The sequence below is a fragment of the Choloepus didactylus genome, chromosome 8, assembly GCF_015220235.1.
Source record: "Choloepus didactylus isolate mChoDid1 chromosome 8, mChoDid1.pri, whole genome shotgun sequence".
NCBI classification, from domain to species: Eukaryota; Metazoa; Chordata; class Mammalia; order Pilosa; family Megalonychidae; genus Choloepus; species Choloepus didactylus.
In genome coordinates, this window is record NC_051314.1 from 74911803 (window position 1) to 74929267 (window position 17465).

At 41.0% G+C, this 17465-nt stretch overlaps 1 protein-coding gene across 20 annotated transcripts in view; it reads left to right on the forward strand.

Moving 5' to 3' along the window:
• Positions 1 to 17465, forward strand: part of R3HDM2 (R3H domain containing 2) — a 245846-nt gene that overhangs the window by 196767 nt on the left and 31614 nt on the right. For 7 of the 20 annotated variants that reach the window (XM_037845192.1, XM_037845191.1, XM_037845195.1 and 4 more), the window contains 11 exons: positions 1277 to 1300; positions 2627 to 2668; positions 4506 to 4592; positions 5088 to 5214; positions 6094 to 6172; positions 6838 to 6897; positions 7479 to 7619; positions 8039 to 8147; positions 10705 to 10800; positions 13677 to 13708; positions 13807 to 13860. In XM_037845192.1, coding sequence (XP_037701120.1) covers positions 1277 to 1300; positions 2627 to 2668; positions 4506 to 4592; positions 5088 to 5214; positions 6094 to 6172; positions 6838 to 6897; positions 7479 to 7619; positions 8039 to 8147; positions 10705 to 10800; positions 13677 to 13708; positions 13807 to 13860 — 851 coding nt within the window. The remainder of the gene's footprint in view (positions 1 to 1276; positions 1301 to 2626; positions 2669 to 4505; positions 4593 to 5087; positions 5215 to 6093; positions 6173 to 6837; positions 6898 to 7478; positions 7620 to 8038; positions 8148 to 10704; positions 10801 to 13676; positions 13709 to 13806; positions 13861 to 17465) is intronic. The other 13 variants (XM_037845198.1, XM_037845205.1, XM_037845197.1 and 10 more) reach the window with 7 other exon arrangements.

Below are 17465 nucleotides of genomic sequence, written 5' to 3' on the forward strand. Positions count from 1 at the left end.
TACTTCTTATGGACATTCACTTGGTTTTAAAAATGTCTTCACCTGGATATACAAATCGGTTTCTGTGGTTGACATGGGAGCAAAGCCTGCCTCCCCTCTGGCTTCTTTTGCTGCTCCTAAAGCAAGTGGTGCTGCTGCTGCCCTCTACTGGAACTCCTGCTCCCTCTGCAAAGTCTTCAGTCTTGTCTGCCTTCCTCGATCCTATGGAGCGGGTCCCTTAGGAAACTCTGCCCCCTCTGCAATTTCCTAATGGATCATGCACTAAAAATTCTGCTCTTTCTCCTACTCCCACTCAAAGAATCTAACTGATGCTGTCAGGGGAGTCCCTATTTTAAAAGAGCTTTAAAGAGTTTGGGGAAAGGAGATTTTCATGACTTGTACTGTACAAGATATATTCTTAGAATCAGCAGTTGGAACTCAGAACATCTTTTTCATAGAAACAGTGCCATAAAAGGTGTAGCTACTGAGATTCAGTTGGGCACACCCCACTTAACTCATACTGAACTTAGATGTGTCCTTTTAGTAACCAGCTTAGGTATGGCCTCCTAGCTGGGCTTTTTGCTTTTAAATTTGTAATCCCTGCTGATTCACCTACCATACTGCTTTAGAGAAATAGGTTGTGAAATAGAGACCTGATCATGTTAATTCTCTTTTTCAAACTATTTCTCTGTGTCTCACTAACTTAAGTCCCAGATTTCTGAGCATGGCATACTGTGACTTAGTCCCTTGCCTGCCAGCCATCCGCCTCTGGCATCTTATGCGTCAGCCTTATCTGATTCCTTGGTTATAAATCGGAGCTGAAAAGTTTAGAGAAAACATACTTTTGCGCATAATTTCTCTGCCTAGAATGTCCTCTTTGGTATTCTTTTCCTGGCCCTCCTCCAACCCCTGACCCCTTCCTCCCAACTTCTGTGTAATATTTATTCTTTAAAACCCAATCCAGATGTGTCTTTCTCTAAGAAGTCTTCCTTGACAGCCTTACTCACCCATCCCAGGTCTATCCTTGTTGTATAATTCTTTGATTAATGTCTCTTTCCTTCACAGACCTATAAACTCCATGAGGTCCAGGATTAGGTCAATGTTTGGATCACCATTGTACCCCAGGGCCTAGCATAGTGCCTTGCTCATAGCAGGCAATTCAGTATTTGTGACTTTGTATATTACTAGGTCTGAGTTAGGTGCTTCTGCTCTGTGCTCCTGTAGTACACCAAGAGTACCTCTGTAATGTATTTAATGTACTATATTGTAATTGTCTATTTGTCTGTCTTTCCAACAGGATTATGAGTTCATTTTTGACAAGGTTTGTGTCTTTTATCTCTGTATCCCCCAGTAAGGTAGTATAGTGCTATCAAAATGTGTTGGATTGTTAATTGAAAACTATCCATTCTGGGAAATAAGTGGATTCATATGATGTTGGAAGGGGTATAAATAGGTACAGCCTCTTTGTTACAATTGAGTGTATGCCTGTACTCATGGGTGAATATACATGTAAAAGATCTCTGAAAAAATAGTGACAAATATTGCTTTGTAGTCTTGAACTATGACTCTTGCTGCAACAGATCTTGTCACTGACCAGACCCACCATCATTTCTGTTTTCCAGCTACTTTCCCGTTCTCCATTTTGCCTTGTAGCAGTGTTGTTTGATGACTAGTAAAGAGGGCAAAGGAAAGAGAAATCCCACCTACCCAGGACCAAGCTAGTTCTCTGTCTCTGTCTTGTTTCTGCTGCTCTACACACCTTAGTGGCAGCAGGTTCCATTCTAAACATTTCATAACCCTTACATGCTTCATCCCATATATAACCCTACCCATTACCTCTTTCCAAAAGCCCCCATTTTGGTTTCTCAGCCTTTCAGAAATCTTGTCAATTAATTAGTCATCCCTTCTCCCTTCCCACCTCAGGCCCTTATTTTTCATCATCCTCAGCTTCTACCCTGCTCCCTTTCCACTCTCCCCTTTGCTCTGGAAGTCTTACCTCTATCTCTCATTCTCACTCCATCTTATCCTGTCCCATCTTACATCCTTGGCCCAGACTAGCTAGAAGAGTCACCAACAGGAGCTTACAACTGAGAGAACTCTTGGGGAGGGAAACAGTTGGGAGGAAAAGTCTTCATCCCATTTCTGCAGCCATAGAGACAGATGTTTTAGGTATCTCAAGTTGGAACTCTGAATGTGTTCTCCTATACAGGCATAATAATGATGGTAAGGGGTGATATTTCATACCCATTATGGGTTAAATAGGCTCATGTGAGCAAGCTTGGGGATAAAACACTCTCTCGAGCTGTGTTAGTGATATCTCCAGAAGCATCCTAATTAGGAGAGGATTTTATGGTGTATCAAAAAGCAATTTTTCTTAATCTGTGAAATGGCCCAACCAATCTGTGTCTTCTTACTTTTGCATGGTGAGCAGTGCTTTACCTTTGGGTAGTCTGTGGTCCTTTCTGTGTTGCAGTTGCAGGAGTTGCAGTATAGGAGGATAGCCACACCAAGTTGTGCTCATTATACATAGTTTGGCTACTATTGTAATGGTTTTTGCAGTTGGTGATTGTCTTTGTAAACATGTGTTGCTGTTAATTTAAGTGTTGATTTCCCCGATCTTTAATATTTTCCAATCATCTTCTAACAGAGGCGGACATCCAACCATGGTCATGCCAGGAAGCGAGCCAAGGTGAGCGCCCTTCCACTACAGGCATCTTTTCTAGTGTTATTCGTAATACTTTTTAAAGATGGACTTATCACCAATATCCAGCTTATTCATGTATTGACAAAGTTTTCTTTCCTGTGCTTTGAACCCTAACCATCGAGCACACACGCACACACATTTCCTATTGGAAGGCCTGGCTTTATTTTTCTTCATTATTTCTAGTTCAGTTTATTTCTGGTGTCTGAGAAGGATACCCAGCCAGTGCCTGAGTGAATTGGTGTTATTTCTGCTGAAATATCAGTTTCTCTGCTCACCCTGGCCTCTCATGAGTCTTTTTTTTTTCCCACATTTCTTTTTCCCCCCATTTGAATTTTCCATTAAGATAAATCTTGTCCTGCTACTAGAAATGAATCAACATTTTTAGATCTCTTAAAAGTGTAGGAATTTCTTGATGTTTCGCTTTTTAGGTTGGGACAGGAAAGAGGATTTTGTTTTTAATCATTGTATGATAAAATTAAAATTAACAGCACAGATTATTTTAAGCAAAATTAATAGGGAGGACGATATACGTTAGTGTATGATAGCTTTTTAATTAGCTAGGGAACAGTAAAATGTTAAACTTTTCTTGCAGTGGGAAGAATTGTCACCAGAAGTAATAACGAAGGGTGTCCAGCTCCCTCCCCAAGAAAAATAATGACAGTAGTTGGGAGTGGCCCAGCCAGTATGTGGTCTGGGTTTGAAAAAGGCCAAGAAGTATGATAAATTGGCCCATGTCCTGCATTACACATAGCCTAATCCACAGTGATGGACTTGATGTTGAAGATCAAAACAGAGGGTGCTTTTATATTCCTTCCAAACTTTTTGAGACAAGTAAAACAGTTACCTCCATTTTGTAGAAGAGGAATCTTGGGCTTGTAAAGATTGAGTGATTTGAAAAAGGACATTCAGTAGTTAGTGGCAAAATTAGACTTGAAGTCAGTTCTTCAGACTGGCAAGTTTTTTTCATTATGCTGCTTTATCTGGAGCAGATATACCATGTTTTGTGCTTGTGTATTCACTAAAAACCTTGGTTGTATTGCAAGAACTCAGAAAATGTTTGTAGATAGGTTTCTAATGAGTCACTATACAGTTATTGGCTTTGGGAAGGGAATCCCTAAGAGAACAGTGATTTGCACAGTGGATTTCAGATCTTTTTGGCCTTCTCCAGCCATCAGAAGTAAGCCAGGCAGATTAGTCTTTTATAGCATTAACCCCCAGGTGTTATAAAGTTTCTTTGTCTTTCTCTGGACTCTTTTCTTAGGTACCCTTGCCACCTCAGGTTTAGAGTCATTTAATATTTATTGTCTACTATGTGCTAAGCACTATGTATGTATATGTATGTTTACCTACTTTATATCATCCTAATTCTCACAATAATGCTTTAGGTACTTTTATTCAGGAAAGAACAGAGATTCAGAGAGGTCAAGTAATTTGCTCAGGGTCTCATAAGTTTTAAGTACAAAACCAGGAGTTAAAGCCAAGCTTCTGACTCTCAAATCCAGTCTTTCTACTATGCCGTGATTTGTGTATTGCCAGTAAACTGAGCCTGAAATCAGAGCATTCATTGGGCTAAAGGGGAAGCTGTGTGAGGTGGTTTTCCTAACATCCGTCCAGAGTAGCCATTTTATTTTTACATATCTACTGTTACAAGTAAGAAAATTATCATTCAAGTGAATTAGGAACTGGCAAGTAGGACCTATTTGAAAAAATGCCGTTTAATGAAAGCAGCAGCTAACAGAGCCAAAGGGAATGCCCTTCATTCAGTCATAAAGCTTTCTAAGTGCCTACCAAGGGAATATATATGTGTATTTCCATTTTCCAGTCTAATTCCAAGCTGAAGTTGGTGCGCAGCCTGGCCGTGTGTGAGGAGTCCTCTACTCCATTTACTGATGGGCCACTAGAAACCCAGGTAGGTCCTTTACAGGAGTAAGTGTGTCTTTTGAACTGGGCAGTTGTTTGGTAAAGTATAGTATAGCAACCAGTAGCATCAACATCAGGCTTGGAAATCAGGGTAGAGGAGCTTTAAAACAAAAGCTATTGGGGTAGAGCAGAGCGAAGGTGAGAGCGTGAAGTATAGGTCTTCACACCTGGACCACCCAGGATGATACAAACAAGGAGATCCCAGGATTGGGTCTTGTTTTCCCACTCCCACCCTTTTCCTCCAGTGGTTAGAATCATTTCCACTCAATTCCTATGCCAAGAATAGCTATTGTAACCTGACGTCTCCATATAGTTGGCTGTGATTGCTGGCAGAAAAGGCTTGACAAAAGCTAAAACAATTTAATGAATGACATACACTCTTCTATAAGAGAAAGCTGCCACCCCAAGATTTGCCTTCTTTGAGATTCCTAGGGAACTTCAGGAGAGTCCCTTTTGATTATATTCTTCTTTCCCCTTGTTCAAGGATATAATTCAATTGCACATCAGTTGCCCTTCTGACAAGGAAGAGGAGAAGTCCACAAAGGATGTCTCTGAAAAGGAAGACAAGGACAAAAACAAAGAAAAGGTCCCAAGAAAGATGCTGTCCAGAGGTGAGGACTTGTCCCCTCTTTCATGTGCCCTATGGACTGTCTCTGCAGTGTCCTATCCTTCCATCCTAAAGCCTAACACCCACTGGCCTTACCAGCCCAACAGTTCAAAGTGTCCTGCTGACTGCATGGTTGCTTGGGGATGTGCCTAAATAGGTTACTTTTCTTTACTTCTTTAACCAACCCTGCCAGAGAGGCCTGCATGCCACAGAGAGCTATTTTATCTGCATTGGCACTCCCCACTGGTGGACATTTTTGTCAATTCTGATTTTATTTGTGCTTCCAGAATAAGCAGTGACATGGATAATCACTGGTAGCAGATCCTCCAGATACTGTTTATATTTTGATTTGGGGATGCCTGGAACAATTTTTTTTTTTTTTTTTTTTTTTTTTTTTTAATGTAGATTTGCCTACCCAGTTATTAGGCTCACTTTGGTTTTAAACTCTTAGGCTGGTAGCAAAAAGACATGGTCCATAAAAATGATAGCTGGCAGGAAAAAAGGAAACCTTAGGGTTAAAAATTTGAAGTGAATCGTCCACAGAGTAAATGATTCACGCATAAATAATCAACTTTTTAAGCATATTTGCTTAGATTCTGGAAAATTTTGCCTTGACTGCCCTTACCTAGAATTTATTTTACTTAGTAAGAATAAAACCTGCTTTGTTTTGATTAGAGCACTCAGTAAAGGCAGCTTTTTGGTGTACTATTGATACAACATTGTGACCCAGATTCCTCATTCTATCCTTGTCATGGGGAAGGAAGTTTGGTTTTATTTTCCTATTCTCATCTCTCCTGATCAGGTCATGGTCTTCTGCTTGGGATCGGATCCCATGCAAGGCAGTTTCATTTATTTTAAATTTCTTTTGTTGTGGTGGTTCTAGATTCCAGCCAAGAATACACAGACTCCACTGGAATAGACCTACATGAATTTCTTGTAAATACGCTGAAAAAGAACCCAAGGTAATAACATGATTTGGTAGAAAAGGGAATGAGGCCAAGGACCAGCAGGATACCCAAGAGGCTGAGCAGTTTCCCAGAAGTTCTCCAGTTAGAATCTAAGATGCCCACCCCCAACCATAATTTCTCTCCTGCATAGTGTTATATTCTGTGAGGAATTCAGGATGCCCTCAGACTGTGGTTTCTGCTTTGGGGGGAGTTGAGGAAAATTTTGTGAAAGAAGAACACAGGGACAAAGAAATATGAAGGCTTGGGCATGCACGATGATAAAAAGCACAGACAAAAAAAATAATTGTACATAGCTAAGTTGTAATTGCTTCAAAGTTCTATAAATAACAAGGTGGGTTATAGAATAAAGATTAGATGTATAAGTATGAAGTATGTGTTTATATGAATATGGCTGCCAACAGAATTAGATTTCTGATGTGGAAAACAAAGTGCATGATTAGGAGGGAACTACAAAATGTATACTTGGATTGTTTTTCTTTTTCAAAACATCACAGGACAGGCGAGTGATGCTGAGCAGCCTTTTCATTACAGTCCACTATTGGGGTTTGGATATATCCCTCCCCTCAGCTTCTGTAGTGAGCAAGTTGGGTTTTAATCCCTGCTTTCAATGTCTATGGGAGGGCTGCGTTTTTTGTTTTGTTTTAATCTTTTTTAAACAGGGACAGAATGATGCTGCTAAAATTAGAACAGGAGATTCTGGAATTTATTAATGACAACAAGTAAGTTACTTGTATGAAATACACATTTAGAGGTGGGAGGGGGCACTGGAAAGAAATTTAGGTCCAATTTTGTACAATTTTGTACAATTTTAAGACACCTCTCTTACCTTTCTCTTAAAAGTCTGAATTTTGAGCTAATTACTCTATGGGAACAAAATGGAGTTGGAGAGAGGCAATCCAAATGGAATTTTAAAATATGTGCTTGAAAACAAAGTGAAGTTTTAAAGCTATAGTGTAGACTTGAGTTGGAAAAGAAAAGTTATATCTTTTCAGCAACTAGTTCTTGTCCCAGATTTCACTGTTCTTAAATTTCTCCCTTTTTCTGTATAGACTGTCATCCAGATGGGTGACACCTAGGTCTTAAGGAGGATTCAATGAGAATAGTGGGTCAAAGGGATCTGCAGATAGAGAAGCTGAGAGAAACATTTTGGTTCCCATTGAGTAAAGTATCTAACTTCCTTGTACTATGTCTCGTTCTCCTAAGAAATTTCTCACTTTACATACTTGTAAGAAAAATTACGATTAGTTGTTACTGCTGTTGTTTGCCCTTATTTCACTTTTTATCCCTGGGTTTCCTTCAGTAATCAGTTCAAGAAATTCCCTCAAATGACCTCGTATCACCGGATGCTATTACACCGGGTAGCTGCCTATTTTGGGATGGACCACAATGTCGATCAAACTGGAAAAGCTGTCATCATCAACAAAACCAGTAACACAAGAATGTAAGGGAAGAAACCACGAATTGGGAAGACTTTCCTGGGATAACCTGCTAGGGTGGAAGAGGAAGGTATAGAGTCAGGATCTCTTCCAGGGGAGGGGATAATGTCAAGGGTTATATCATCAAATTCCTTTTGAGACCTCGAGGACAGATTTTAGAGGCACTGGAGCTTCGTGAAGACTGGCCCTAGCCTCTCTTCACCTTCATGATAGGTATAACTTTGGTGCAAGACAAGTGGTAAATGTATAAAAGAACAGAGCCTAAGGATTTCATTACAGCCTCTAAGTGACTTTTTGGATGCTTGACTCCAGAAACCCCCTGACTGGGAGTTGTGAAACTTACAGCTGTGCTTAGGACCTCTTCTGTTTCCTAACAAAAGGGTCTTTTTCTTCCCTTCCTTCCATATTTCTCTCCCAATCCCAGCCCTGAACAGAGGTTCTCAGAACACATAAAGGATGAGAAGAACACAGAATTTCAACAGAGATTCATTCTCAAGAGAGATGATGCCAGTATGGACCGAGATGATAACCAGGTGAAGAATGGAAAGGGGTGGGCCTAAGAGAGAAACTGCTGTAAGAGAAACTGGGAGGAGAGGAGAATTTTTGTGGGATGGAAAAAAACTCAAAATATCTCAGTATGGAAAAATGTATTGAGTGATACTGAGTTGGCTTTGGCTTAATGTTGAGGACTGACTATACTTGTTGAGCTGAATGCCACCCCCTTAGCCCCAGAGAGACATGGTGCTGAGGTTTGCTGGGTTTTCTCATTTGGCCTAGGATGCCCTGGTTCTGCCACGGACTTCCAACTCCATGTCATTTTGGGACAAGGCAAGATCCCTCCCTCCCTTGATCCAACTGATGGTTTTATATATTTTTTTCTTTAGTAGTTAGGGATTTCTTTGGGAACCACTAAAAGCTGCTTTACCCTACTTCCACTTTTATCCTAGCTCAGGGCTAGCCTTGAACTCACAAAGTTGCAGTCTAACTTACCCACTTATAAACATGTTTCTGATCCCTCCTGCAAACTCCTGAGTCTTTTCCCAAATCCTGCCAAGGTGGGTGAGTTGATTTGACTTTTATTGCTGGGAACCTTAGGCAGTATCCCCTTTGTGATTCACTCCTATGGGAATAAGAGGTGAACAATCTGCCCCATCCCTTCACTTATAGGCCCAGCGGTTGTCCTGACCTCTGGCCTACCTTTTAGATAGTGATTGAGGGTTAGTTTTCCTAGCTAAGTAGAGGTTTTAGATCTAGCCTGTTTCTACTTAGCCATCAGTAGGGATTAGGTAGAGAATAAGTTTTGAAGAGCATGGTTGGGTAGAGCAATTTGATTGTTGCCAATTAATGATAATTATAATAATATCTTAGCTTTAGAGTCAAAATTAATTTTGGGGGGTAGTGTACGGACTGGAGACCAGGACCTTTCCTGCTTGCTACTTGAGTATTTGAGGGAGTCCTTTTGAGAAAAGTGCCATATCTATTGTGGATGTGTTTGATACAACAACAACAAACAAACAAATAAAATAAAATTTAAAAAACAAGAAAGAGCCTTTCCATCCTGATGCCCTTCTCTCCATTTTCCCAAAACCCTTTTTCTGTGGATCAAGAATTATTTAGGCCTGGAGGCATATTGGGTAGAGTGGAATCTTTCCCTATTGTGAACTTTTCTTCTCTCAGCTTCAAGCTTGATCCATAATAGGGTAGTCTCTGTTTATTTTTCTGTCTTAATAATAAGCATAGTAATTGCTATGTTACTGAGTGTCTTCCCTAAAGTAGGCTCTGTTCTAAATACAGTACATGCATTATCTCTTTGAATCCTATCGACAACCCTATGTAGACGGTTACGTACAAGAAAACTGAGACTAAGAGATGGTAAGTTACTTGACTGAAGTCACATTACTCGGAGTTGGCAGAGCTGAGATTCTGCCTGGCGCCAAAGCCCCTTATGCTTTTTCTACTCCATCACTGAAGTTATGGCTACCTTTGGAGATTGGTGAAGATCAGCATAGAACTGCAGTCTCCTCCAAGTTGCTTCATTTGAAGCTTTCAAAGCTTCTGGGTTGAACATCAGAATCTTTAATAAACCTGATAACATTCATTTGACATATCATCTCCCTTAGAGCTCCTCACCTTTAAGACCAGTCTGGGAAAGGACACTCTAACACCCTAACCAAGATAGTATTCACAAATTGCAGGCCCAGAGAGGAAGGGACAGTGACGGAGAGTTGAGTGATAGGCTTGCTTGAGGTGGAGAAGTGATGTGCCCAGCCATCTATTCTAGGCAGCTTGCTGTATTTATTTTTTCAGAGAATGTAAGGTTCTCTAGCCTCCATTTCTTTCTTTTCCCTGTCTATATCTCTGTCTCTCCTCTCCCTCCACTGTACCACATTTGTCTGTTCCTTTCTCTGTCCATCCTTCTTTCTGTTCTATTCTCCTTTTCTTTATGTTGCTCTGTTTTCTTTCTTCTTTATTTCTGTAACTCCTCTCTCTCATTCCCTCCCTCCAGTGGCTATAGTAAAGATGGGAGAAGAAAAAAGTGCTGAGACTTTGGTTTAGCTTCGCCCTTGGGATTTCATTTCCAAGGTTCTCTTTGCTGAGCTGTGTGTGACTTGGGCTTTCAGGCCATGGCATTAGTGACCAAAGAAGGGATAATGTCAGGTGCTAGTTCTGTAAACATCCTCCTCTATATCCAGCTCTGCTAAACACCTGTTTCTTCTCCCTCTCTGACTTCTTTCTATTCCTTGCTTTCCCTCCAGAGTGATGTTTATTTTCTTGAATCCTTACTGACTTGGAGAGTACCTTATTATTACAGAGAAGCAACCCAATCCTTATAAATACTTGTTCTTGATACTCTGGGGGGTGGGGTGGGGAATATGGAGAGCCCCCAGCCATCCAGAAAACCTGATCTCCCAAACTCCATGGTCAGATATACCCAGTGAAACCTGTCCACGACTGGAAATTTTCTTTTTTTTCCCCTCCCATTTTTTTGATGGCAACCATAAACTCTCCCGGTTTCTCTTCCTTACTGGTGTGCAGTGAGCTTGCAGTACGAGGAGAACTTAACTAGCTTAATTCTGCTCATCGATCTAGATCAGAGTTCCATTGCAGGATGGAAGGAGGAGCAAGTCAATAGAAGAGAGAGAGGAGGAATATCAAAGGGTCCGAGAGAGAATATTTGCCCGAGAGGTAAGTGTAGCTTCTGAGAGTTGTTAGCCCATAGCTTTTAGCTCTTAATCTTTGGAACTGTGAATGGAATGAACCCTCTATGAATGTTTTTAAAACCAACATCAGCCAACCCCAGATTTGATCTCTAAAATTCAAAGTGGCTTATTGGGAAGCTGAAGATTTTTTTTTTTTTTTTTTTTAATTACTTTTCATACATTCTGCTGTACAGCATACAAAGAGAGCTAAAACTTGGGGTGGCTGAGTGTGGTAGGTATGACTAGACTGAAAAACAGAAATGGTTTTGGCAGGGCTTATGAAAGGGCCCTGAATCTTGCCTATCAAACCGTCTTCCCGCTTAACCTCTTTCACTCCTACTATCCGTTTTAGGCATCTTTGCTTCTAAGTGGAAGACTTAGCGTCCACACAGCCTGTACATTCATCTTGTCTGGCCAGTCTCATTTTTAGAATGTGTTGGTGATTGGTAGAGCACAGATTTGGCATCCATCCTCTGTGAGCTCTGCATTCCACATGCACAGAGGGTACTACTATTCCCTCCAGGCCCTACCTAAACAGGAAGTCTCTTTCTTCCTATATTCCTTACCTTACTTCTTAGAACAAGACTGGCTCCATGGACCAAAGAGCAACTTGAATCATTTTAGGCAACTGTATTTGGTATCCCTGTATCTGGTTGCCTTTGCCTACCAGGATGAAGAGAGGTATATAGCAGAACTTCAGGAAAAGATGTGGGTAAGCAAGAGAGGATGTAGGACCCAGATAGCAGCACCATCTTATAAGTCATATTAGCAACAAGGGAGGAAGAACCAGCCTCCCTTTGTTGTTAAAAGACGGCGAGGTCTCATCAATAAATTAGATGGACACTACTCTCCTCCCATTCCCCCACTCTCCCCTCCCTCAGCAGGATCCAAAAATGTATAACTTTCCATCATCAATTAGCTCAGAAAAATGTCTCCAACTTCAAGAAAACTGAACTCCCCTTTGAACTTGCTCCATTGTCTCAAGAAACCCAAGTGCTTCCAGGGATCCTCATTGAGGACAGATAAACGACAAGCCTTCTGGCCCAAAGGCCAAGGAGAAAGAATCTTCTTACCTTCTGTTACATAGACTTCCGGTGTGAGTCAGAAAAATTCTTCCTCCAGATTATCCGACCAGTAGTTCAAAGAGGGCTCTCTGTCTTTACCTGCAAAACCGTTGGGTGGGAATGAGAGGAGAGATGTCATTTGTATGCAACTGTGGTCACCGATGACCCTAAACTGTGGACAGAGCAGGTTAGTGGCTAATACTAGCAAACACTAGAGCGTTTTCTCCCTTTTCAGGCCCTGTTCTAAGCACTTTATGTAGATTAACTCATTTAAATCCTCGCACCAGGTCTATGAGAAAGTTATATTATTTTTCCCATTTTATAAGTGAGTAACTGAGGCACAGAGAGGTTAAGTAACCACCTAAGGTCATACTGCTAGTTAGCAGTAGAGCTGGTATTTGAAATTAGGCGGTCTGGCTCCAGAGTCCATGCTCTTCACCCCTAAACTAAACCACCTCTTGATAACTTGTTCTGTTCCAGGCTCTTTCGATTAAGTGTCAGTGACATAATAGCCTAACTGACTATGTGATGTGCTCTCCTCTGCTTTACTAACACGTGGAAAATGACTGCCCCACCCTACAACCATGAGCAAAGCCACAGATATTCTGAAAGCACAGGCACCTTTTAATAGTGTTCAGACTGATTATCAACAACACTGGAATATATTAACCTGCAACCTAACAAAGCCAAAGTTAGCTCTTCTTTCCTATTTTTCTCCTGATTTCTAGTCTTATCAAGCCTCTACTAATATATGTATTCTTTGTTAAATCCTTGTGGGTTTATCGCTTTCATTTCAGCACTTCCTAACTCTTGCTGTGGTAGAGGCAACAGGAATCTCCAGAGGTCTAAACAAGAAAAAATGGCCAGAGCCCACCATACTCCAAAGATTCCCTTATAGAGGAGAGCCTAGCCAGCCAAAGGGAGCTGAATAAGGGTGGAGTTACAGGTTCTCAGGGGAGAGAGGAGCAGGAGACAGGCCAAAAAGAGAGGGCAGTGGTAAGAAGGGTGTTTGGATGGAAATGCTGCTGCTGCAGCCTTCTCTGGAGCCTGAGCTCTGTGTTGGGAAAGCCACCCAACATAGGCTCTGCTCTGCATGGAGCCCACTCTGCTCAGCAGCTAGACGACACTCTTGGTACTTTTTGCTAAGACTTGGGAATCCACCAAGATGCTCACTTCACTCAGCTCAGTGGCTTTGTCAGGAAATGATCCCCAAAGGGAATGTTTCCGACTTTTAATTTTCTCATTTTTTCTAGGCTCTGAGAAGTACCTACTTCCCCATTTTCCTACCCTCCTTGGGTCCCAGGTCAGAATGTCTTTCATTTTGGCCTGTGTAGAGGACAGAAAAGGAATAATCATTAAGGATGATATACCAAAAACTGTTTCTTTCTCTGTGTCCCTTTTCCCTTTCTTTGAACACACTTTTTAGAATCAGGCACACCAACTGTTAGGCTCAGCTTACCTCTAGAAAGAATAAATTTAGGGCTAAAAAGGAAATAATGGTTAAATAATAGTTAGGTTAATACTTTCCTCTTTCCCTTTTCCATACTCCTACCTTTATCAGTCTCTCTTTTTAAACACTCTGGGGGAAGGCTGAAAACTCCTAATGCTCTTTTCCATTAAAGGTGAGAAATATTGGGTGTGTGGGTTTGGGTCATCTGTCCCTGCTCCCTCTCTCCCTGTTGGTGGGGTGAGCTTTGGTTTGAGGACCTTTGGGTATTCATAGCATCATGGACACCCTTTTCGGTTATGCCATGCTGTTTTCTTATAAGTTATTTTCCATTTTCTCCCCTTCACCTAGACTGGCCAGAACGGATATCTAAATGACATCAGGTTAGTACCACTTAGCATGTTCCCTGCTTCTCATTGAGCTTTGTCAGTGAGGTTAATATAATCCTGTAATGATGCTTTTCTTTGATGTTAACCAACAGACTCTCCAAAGAAGCCTTTTCTTCTAGCTCTCACAAGAGAAGGCAGATTTTTAGGTACCTCTGTGTGATCTATATCTCTCCTTTTTTTTCTCTTTTTTTATTTTTAATTTTGTTTTGCTGTAATCTTTTCAGCGGAGTAAGTTTGCTCCATGCATGGCTGCTTGTGAAATAATTCAACTTGTGGTATTTGCAACATTGGATATTTTTCCCCATTTAAAAAAATAATAATAATTGGCTCCCGCACAATGACCTTAGTGTTGCTGATTCCATTTTGAGTCCTAGATAGGTGGTAAACAGGATCAAATGGGTATATCTGGGATAGGTACTGCTCCCTCCCAAAAGTTTGGTGGAATTGGATATTTTGAAAGGATTTGAACACATATTTATATTAAGATAAAAGAATGGATATCTTCTGGCTATCTTTTCCAAAATTGTGGAAAGATTTGAAGAGCTTGTCCCTGACCCAGTATAGGGAACGTTGTATGTCTTTAAGAAAGAGTAGTACATACACACATAAAAAAACACATACAGACACATCTGTCTATGGACAGTTTTCTCCTTGAGACAATGTAATATGCAAGATGGTGTCTGAAAGGACCCGTCTGCCTTAGCATGGAGTATGTCCTTTATGATTTTCCATTACTTGCTCTTAATGCTGGTGAAAAGTGCTGTATTAACTTCCCCAGAGCCTAATCTCCATTTCTCCACAAAGCAATTAATCATGAGACTCTCTCATTCATTTTAGTCTCTCAGTTCCACTCCAGGGGATTACACAAGGCAGTGGTGAGAGAAGCACTGCTTTAGGGCCCTATCTTGGTACCAACTCATCTTGAGAATATACTTCCCATTTTACCAAGAGAAAACTATAGAGTTCACAGAACTTACATACTTAACTAGGATTCTAATCCAACCCTTTCCAAAGGGTTTTCTCTTTTTGAATGCCGAGTTTGAAAAGGGACTATCTGATTAAATCTGGTTGACTAGAGATCTCATTCCAGGCCTCTAGTTGCAGTTTCCCATTTGTCCTTTATAAAGCTAGTCAAACCATGTGGAAATTGGAATAATGAGATTTCCTATCTTTGGAGGAACAGTTGTCCCTCTTTCCATATCTCTGAACTCTTTTTCCTACCCTATCCTTTCCTGAGGTCCATCTGAAAATCCCAGGCAGAGAGGGGGCTCCACAGTGTTGGTGGTGGTAGGGGATAGATAGAATTCCCCACCCTTTTTTTATTTTTTTTATTTCTGCTCCATATTCTACACTTCTATACTTCCATATTCGAACTTCAGGGCAATAGATCATCCCAGAATACCTGTTATAAACAGGAGTTTTAAACCAAGTCCTGCGAATCCTGTGACTTAATTCACAGTGCTTTAAAGTTGTAAAAATATCTTTTACCTGATTGAATTCTTTCAGCGTCCTGATTTGGTAAGCTGGTTTACATCTAAGAAAATAATAGCAGAGAGATTAAGTGGCCAGCTCAAGTTTACGTGTCTATTTAGTGGCAAAACTGGGACTGACCCCTTGTCCAGTGTTCTTTTCACTACACCATGCCAGCCCTCTGCAAATGTCTCACCCCTTGCTCTCTGCATAGTGTCCTATTTGGAGCCCTAATTCAGATTCATCGCTAAGCATGATGCCTTTATTAGTGCAGTGGAGCATCAAACTACTTCAAACTGTGCAGGTAATAACTTGAAGGATCTGGTGAGCAAGGAGACCTCTTTTTAAGCTGCTACTTTTCATCCTGAGCTTTGATTAAAGATCTAGGTCATGTAAAATGCAGCTTCATGGACTCTTAAAAGGGAGTAACTTCTTCCCCTATTTGAGTACTCATCCAGAACTTTGATGATGATAAGCTGATCTTCTCAAACTGCTTTATGTATTTCTTCCCAAGTCTGTGTTGGTTAAACAAATGCTGTGACATCGAATTCCATCATCCAGGCTGGCAGTAACCATGGAAACTTCCCAATTCTTCGGAAAATTCTTCCCCATTGATAAATAAGCCACAATGAGGCTTACTCATATTTATTGCCATGTCTTCCACAGGCCTCTTACCTATACGCCAGACCCAACAAAATGTACTTTTCACCAACACTAAATCTGCTTGTGAAAACTAAATCAGCTCTGATTTTACAGGAATATGCAATGTGACTGCTGTCTGTCCTTTACCTCCATCTCTCCAGCACACATACACAACCCATACCAGTGCTCAGAATTGAGTCTGGATAGTTTTTCCTAGCTGTCTTGTTTTTAGTGAAGTGGGAAGACATGACTAGAGATTAGATTTAGTTGTAGAGAGAAAAACTGATCTCTCTCCTGGCCCAGACTCACCCTAAATTCCCCAACCCTTAGGGGAATAGTGCACTCAACAAGGTTAGTCAGAAAATCATCAGACAAAGCACATTTTGAGCACTGGGTCATTGATGTCTTGGGGGAACTAGATGAGTACAGAAGTGCTGCTACCTTGGCCCAAACTTTTCCAGGGTGTTTGGTTTAAAGTTTCCTCATTCACCATCTACCTGTTTAGAAAGAGAAAGTAAATGGCAAATTGCTTTAACAGATAGCACAATGTTTAACTTAAGTAGAAAAGCTATTAGGACTTGTCTTGCAAAATTTTAAGCTCTAATGTCATAACATTCAGGGCAGCCTTATCCATTGCTACTGCTGTATCCCCTTCCCTCACAAACACACATCTTTATTGAGTCATCTCAGTAGACTTGTCTTTGTCCATTGAGACAAAAAGCCATTGACTCTCATTTCAGTCTGGTTCTGTTCCTGGAATCCATGCTTTATATACACTTCTTTCTTGTTTCCCATTCTACTTTTGACATCCCCGTGAGGAAGGGGTATAATCTGGGGGAAACAGGAATGTTTCCCAGTTCTCAATTCTATTTGTAGAGAAGCATTGATGTTATATATGAATCTACTTGAGGTGGCAAAAAGGAATTAGCATTTCCTAATCAACTGTGCCAGCATGTTCTTAGCCTACCACTGTAGGCTTTGTTAAGAGCTAGAACAGTTGACTCACACAATATTTTGCCCATTTTCTCTACATTGCCTTTGGAGCAGATAAGGGTAACACCTTTCTTTACTAAGATAACTTTGAACCTAGTGGTTTTGGAGATGGAGGTGATTGGGATGGGGTTTTCTATTTGCTTTTGGTGAGATGGTGGTGAAAAAGGAGCCCAGGCTAGTATGATTTTTGCTTAATTGCTCCCCGATACACATACCAAACTCTGGAAATTGTTGTCATTTGGTTTACTTAGGTCATTAGTTGTGGGAATGGTGAAAGGAAAACTCCTGGTTCTTTGTTGCTTATTGATTGAGAAGCAGTAAGAGCTCAACAAGACTTAGGGTTTTCGGGTCAACCCAGGCTAAGTTGAGGAGCAGCTATTTATAATCACAGGCTATGGTTTTAACATTAGGATAACCCTGATGTTTCCATGGTAGAGTAAGAGAGGAAGAATCCCTTTTCTCAGAAGCCTTGTTCCCATGCCTAGGACAGTAGAGGTAAGATTGTGGAGACAGTTAGCCTCCCCCACCCCCCACCCCTTGCCATCTAGGTCGCAAGGGCCTATTTGCTTGATCTTGCTGAGGACTTCAGCCCTAAGGGACCCTGGAACCAATGATTGTCATGGAACTTCCACAAAACAGGTTGGGC